Source organism: Monodon monoceros, unplaced genomic scaffold (assembly GCF_005190385.1).
Source record: "Monodon monoceros isolate NGI ecotype Baffin Bay Population unplaced genomic scaffold, NGI_Narwhal_1 Super_Scaffold_12, whole genome shotgun sequence".
NCBI lineage: Eukaryota > Metazoa > Chordata > Mammalia > Artiodactyla > Monodontidae > Monodon > Monodon monoceros.
In genome coordinates this window covers 83,298,866-83,302,790 of record NW_021703768.1, presented here as the reverse complement: position 1 = coordinate 83,302,790, position 3,925 = coordinate 83,298,866, and the positions used below count along the sequence as shown (strand labels likewise).

At 41.6% G+C, this 3,925-nt stretch overlaps 1 protein-coding gene across 1 annotated transcript in view; it reads left to right on the top strand.

The window, feature by feature from the left end:
- The first annotated feature begins 766 nt into the window (after positions 1–766).
- SLCO6A1 (solute carrier organic anion transporter family member 6A1) overlaps positions 767–3,925 on the top strand; it is a 127,410-nt gene continuing 124,251 nt past the window's right edge. Inside the window, exon 1 of the mRNA XM_029216806.1 lies at positions 767–1,100. Coding sequence (XP_029072639.1) covers positions 767–1,100 — 334 coding nt within the window. The remainder of the gene's footprint in view (positions 1,101–3,925) is intronic.

The following is a 3,925-nucleotide window of genomic DNA, read 5'->3' as shown; positions in this document are numbered from 1 at the left end:
TCATCCATTTGCTCCTAAGTGAAGTGTTTTACACATAGAAATTATTGTCCTGGAAACTCTATCCCTAGTTAAGAACAGAAAGGATTATTATTTTCCTCCCTAAATAGGGGAATGGGAAAATGATTTACTTTCCCAGGTACAAAAACAACCCTACTCTAATGGAAAGGAAGTTTCTTTTTCATGTCTTCTGATTTCTCCTGGTCATTTAACAATTTTCAGGTTGTTTCTAGCGAGATCATCCAGTTCAAAAAACACCACGATAAAATAAGTCTGGGTAAACTGGGAGACAGTTCTACTGTCCCATTATTGAACATTTCTCTTTCCTTGCTTCCTAACGAGAAAGTATTAAATAAGTAGTAGCATCCTTTGATGCTAGTGGATCAAAATATCTAATGGATCCTTTGCATTAGAGTTCCTCTGGCGGCCCCTGTCTGTGTGAGCAGTTATCAAAATCTAGTCGTACTAGCTTTCGCTCCACCCCCCTCCCCCTCCCCACGTGGAAGCAAAGAAGGAAACAGCCCTGTAAGCTCTCCCAGGGCAACTGTCAGCCTCCCCGCGGGACGTTTGCCTCCTGCCCAAGGAGAAACGTTCCCTCTGGAGGTTTGGGTGGCCACCAGTTCCCCGACGTCCGGGCCCAGCAGGCTTTTCCGCTGAAGCAAGGAGAGCAGGCCGCACCGCGCCTGTGGGAACCGCAGCCCACGGCCCGCCCCGCCTGCGCTGCCCAGCGTCAGCCACGACCCCTGCCTCAGCGGGCCGCGGCGGAGCCATGCAAGAAGCCCTTGTGGAAGTGGAGCCCCGGGCTGCGCTGGCCCAGCCTGCCGAGAACACTGTGCCCTCGGAGGCCGAGGCCGGGAAAGCCAGGGGAAAAAACCCGCTCTTCAGGATCTTTCCAGCTAACCTGATCAAGTTCGGAAGTTTCAAAAAAAGGGAAAGAGACCAGGCTGGGTCCACGCCCCCCAGTATCAAGAAGGTACGGGAAAAACAGAAGGAGAGTTTGGAGGGGCCCTGCGGCTTGGGCTGTATGACTTTTCCCCGCTGTCAGCGTTTTAACAACATCCGTTGCTTCCTGATTTTCTTCTGCATCCTGGTCATCTCTCAATGTAAGCCTGAGGGGGGGCTGGGTAGAGGAGAGGTGGTTCTGGTGCGGGCCAATGCGGGGCGTCAGAGGGTTGCCTACGTTGGGGAGGCGGAAGAGGGACGAGGTGCGTGGGGAGAGCCACGTGTGGTGTGGCGGCCCCGCTTCGTGTGGCGGGACTCTCCAGCGTCCTCAAGGTACGTCTGGAATCAAAGCTGGTTAAACGGGCCACTGCCTGGTTTACTTGACCTCATCAGGCACCTGATGGACATAATCTCCCCTCCGTGTGTGAAGGGGGCCTGGTCTCCAGAGAGCCTGATGGAGGGAGGGTGGCGTTGAGTCGTTGAACCGTTGTTTGGTCACCAGCCCTGAGTAGCTCTGTCATTCAGGGCTGAATCACTTGGGAGATTAAAATAAAGTCGAAAACAGTATCTGTGATCACCAGGTTGTTTCTGCTTCTACCCACAATTTTGAGACACATTGGCCAAGCCACTTGTCTCCTGGATCTTGTTTCCTTGTGTGTGGATTGAATAGGTGGAGTGGGACCTCAAACTATATCAGAGAAACCAAACTCAAAGGTGTTTATCTTTGCCCACACAGTTTGAAGAAGAGTGTGAATTTGATTGCCTTTAGAGAAGGCGTATATTTTCTACTTGGCCACAGCCCTCACCACTCCCATTACACCTAGATTCTTTACTATCCTGTTTACACTGATGATATTGGGGTTTGCCAAACATGATCTCTTTTTGCTCTAAAATGCTGTGACTAAATAACTTCAATAAAAAGGCTATATGTGATAAGTACCATATGAGAAGAACAAATAAATAGTCATCAGTTTGTCTTGAGAACTCATTAAAGAAGTTTCTTTGAGAAAGAAGCATTTGAATTATGCCTTGACAAATAGGTATAGTGATAGCTGGGGATGTAGAATATTTATTGAATAAGGAAATGAATGAAAGAGTGTTTTGGTAAGTAAACACTCAGTTACAGGAAAGCCTTGTTTTAGAATGGTGAGTGACAAGTTTGGCTGGATGATGGTTTCACCTAACCACCCAAACCGGTAATTATATTTATTTTATTCATCGTGTCTCCCCAGGACCTGATATAGTGACTGAGGCAGAAAAGACAATAAATATGTACTGAATACATAAGTAAATTAAAAAAGAAAAAGACAAATTGTGGCCACATTATGAAGGTCTTTAAATATCAGACTAAGAATTCTGAAAGGATACTAAAAGTTGTTTACTTCCCATTAATGTACTGGGTTAATAAGTCAGGTGCTTTACAAGCATTATCTCAATATAATCTCCCTATTCGGTGGGTAATGTGGAGCCAGTGAACGTTTTTAACAAGTGGTTGCAGTGAATGGTTTTTAGCTCTACTACTTATTAACTGACTTCATACAGATCATTAGCACAGTTTGGGTATAAATACTGAGTCTTTCATTCATAAATGAATTTATTTAAATGAATTCTTCATTTTCCATTTATCAATTCATTTATTTACTGTTACATTTTAAACAATTTCAAACATACAGAAAGGGTGCAAAGGCAATACAAAGCATTCCTGCCTCCCCTTCACCTAGATTCTCCAGTTGTTTACATTTTACCACATTTGTTCCTTCACCTTTTCTCTCCTATACTTATAGACTTTTTCAGACATGGTGCCCCATCACTGCTAAATACTCCAGTGTGCATCTTCCCAAAGTGAGGACATGCTGCTGCATAACCACCTTACACCCCTCCCAGTCAGGAATATCAGTGTGACACCACCATCATGTTATGAATTCGTACCTCCACTCACATATTGCCAACTGTCTCAATATTTTCTCCTTTTCCTTTTTGGTCCAAAATTCTATCCAGGAACACATGTTGCATTTAGTTGTCATACTTTAGACTTCCTCTTTAGTCTTCAACAGTTCCTCATTCTTTCCCTGTTTCTTATGTCCATGCCAGTCTTAAAGTATATGGGTCTTTCATTCTCTATGTTGAACTTTGACATGGTTTTTTTTGATCATTCCTTATGACCAGACTCAGGCCATACCTGCCTGCCTGCCACCCTCTCCCTCTCTCCCCGCAAATCTGTGGTTTGCCTTTTCATTTTCTTTTGCCTTTTTGATGAAAAAGGTGTTCACTTTTGTTGAAGTCCAGTTTGTTAATTTTTTATGGTTCATTCTTTTTGGTTTCTATCTAAGAATGTATTGCCTAACTCAGTGTCATGAAGATTTTCTGCTTTGTTGTCTTCTAGAATTTTTATGGTTTAGCTCTTATGTTTAGATCTCTGATCCATTTTGAATGAATTTTTTTGTGTGTGTATGGAAAGGGTCAAAAATAATTTTTCTCCATATGGATACTTTATTCCAGCATGATTTATTAAACAGACTGTCTTTTGACCCATTGCATTACTTTGACACTGTTGTTGAAATTCTAATCTCTAGAGTCTTTTTCTAGGCTCTCTATTCTGTTTTATTGAACTAATATGTCTAACTTATGCAAATGCTGTATTGCATTGTTTACTCTGGTTTTATTATATGCTTTGAAATCAGGTATTTTTATGACTTTGTTCTTTTTAAAAGTTGTTTTGGCTATCCTAGTTACTTTGCCTCTCCACATTAATTGTAGAATCAATTTGTTTAATTCTGTAAAAAACTTACTGGGATTTTAGTTGGGTAAGCTTTGATTCTATAGGTTTGGAGAAAATTCACATTTTTTTTCTTTTAATTTATTATAAGAAAGAATACAGAAATTACTATTGCTCAAAACAATCATTCTACGGGAAACCTCAAATAGCAAATTAGAATTTTATATATATATATATATATATATATATATATATATATATATATATATC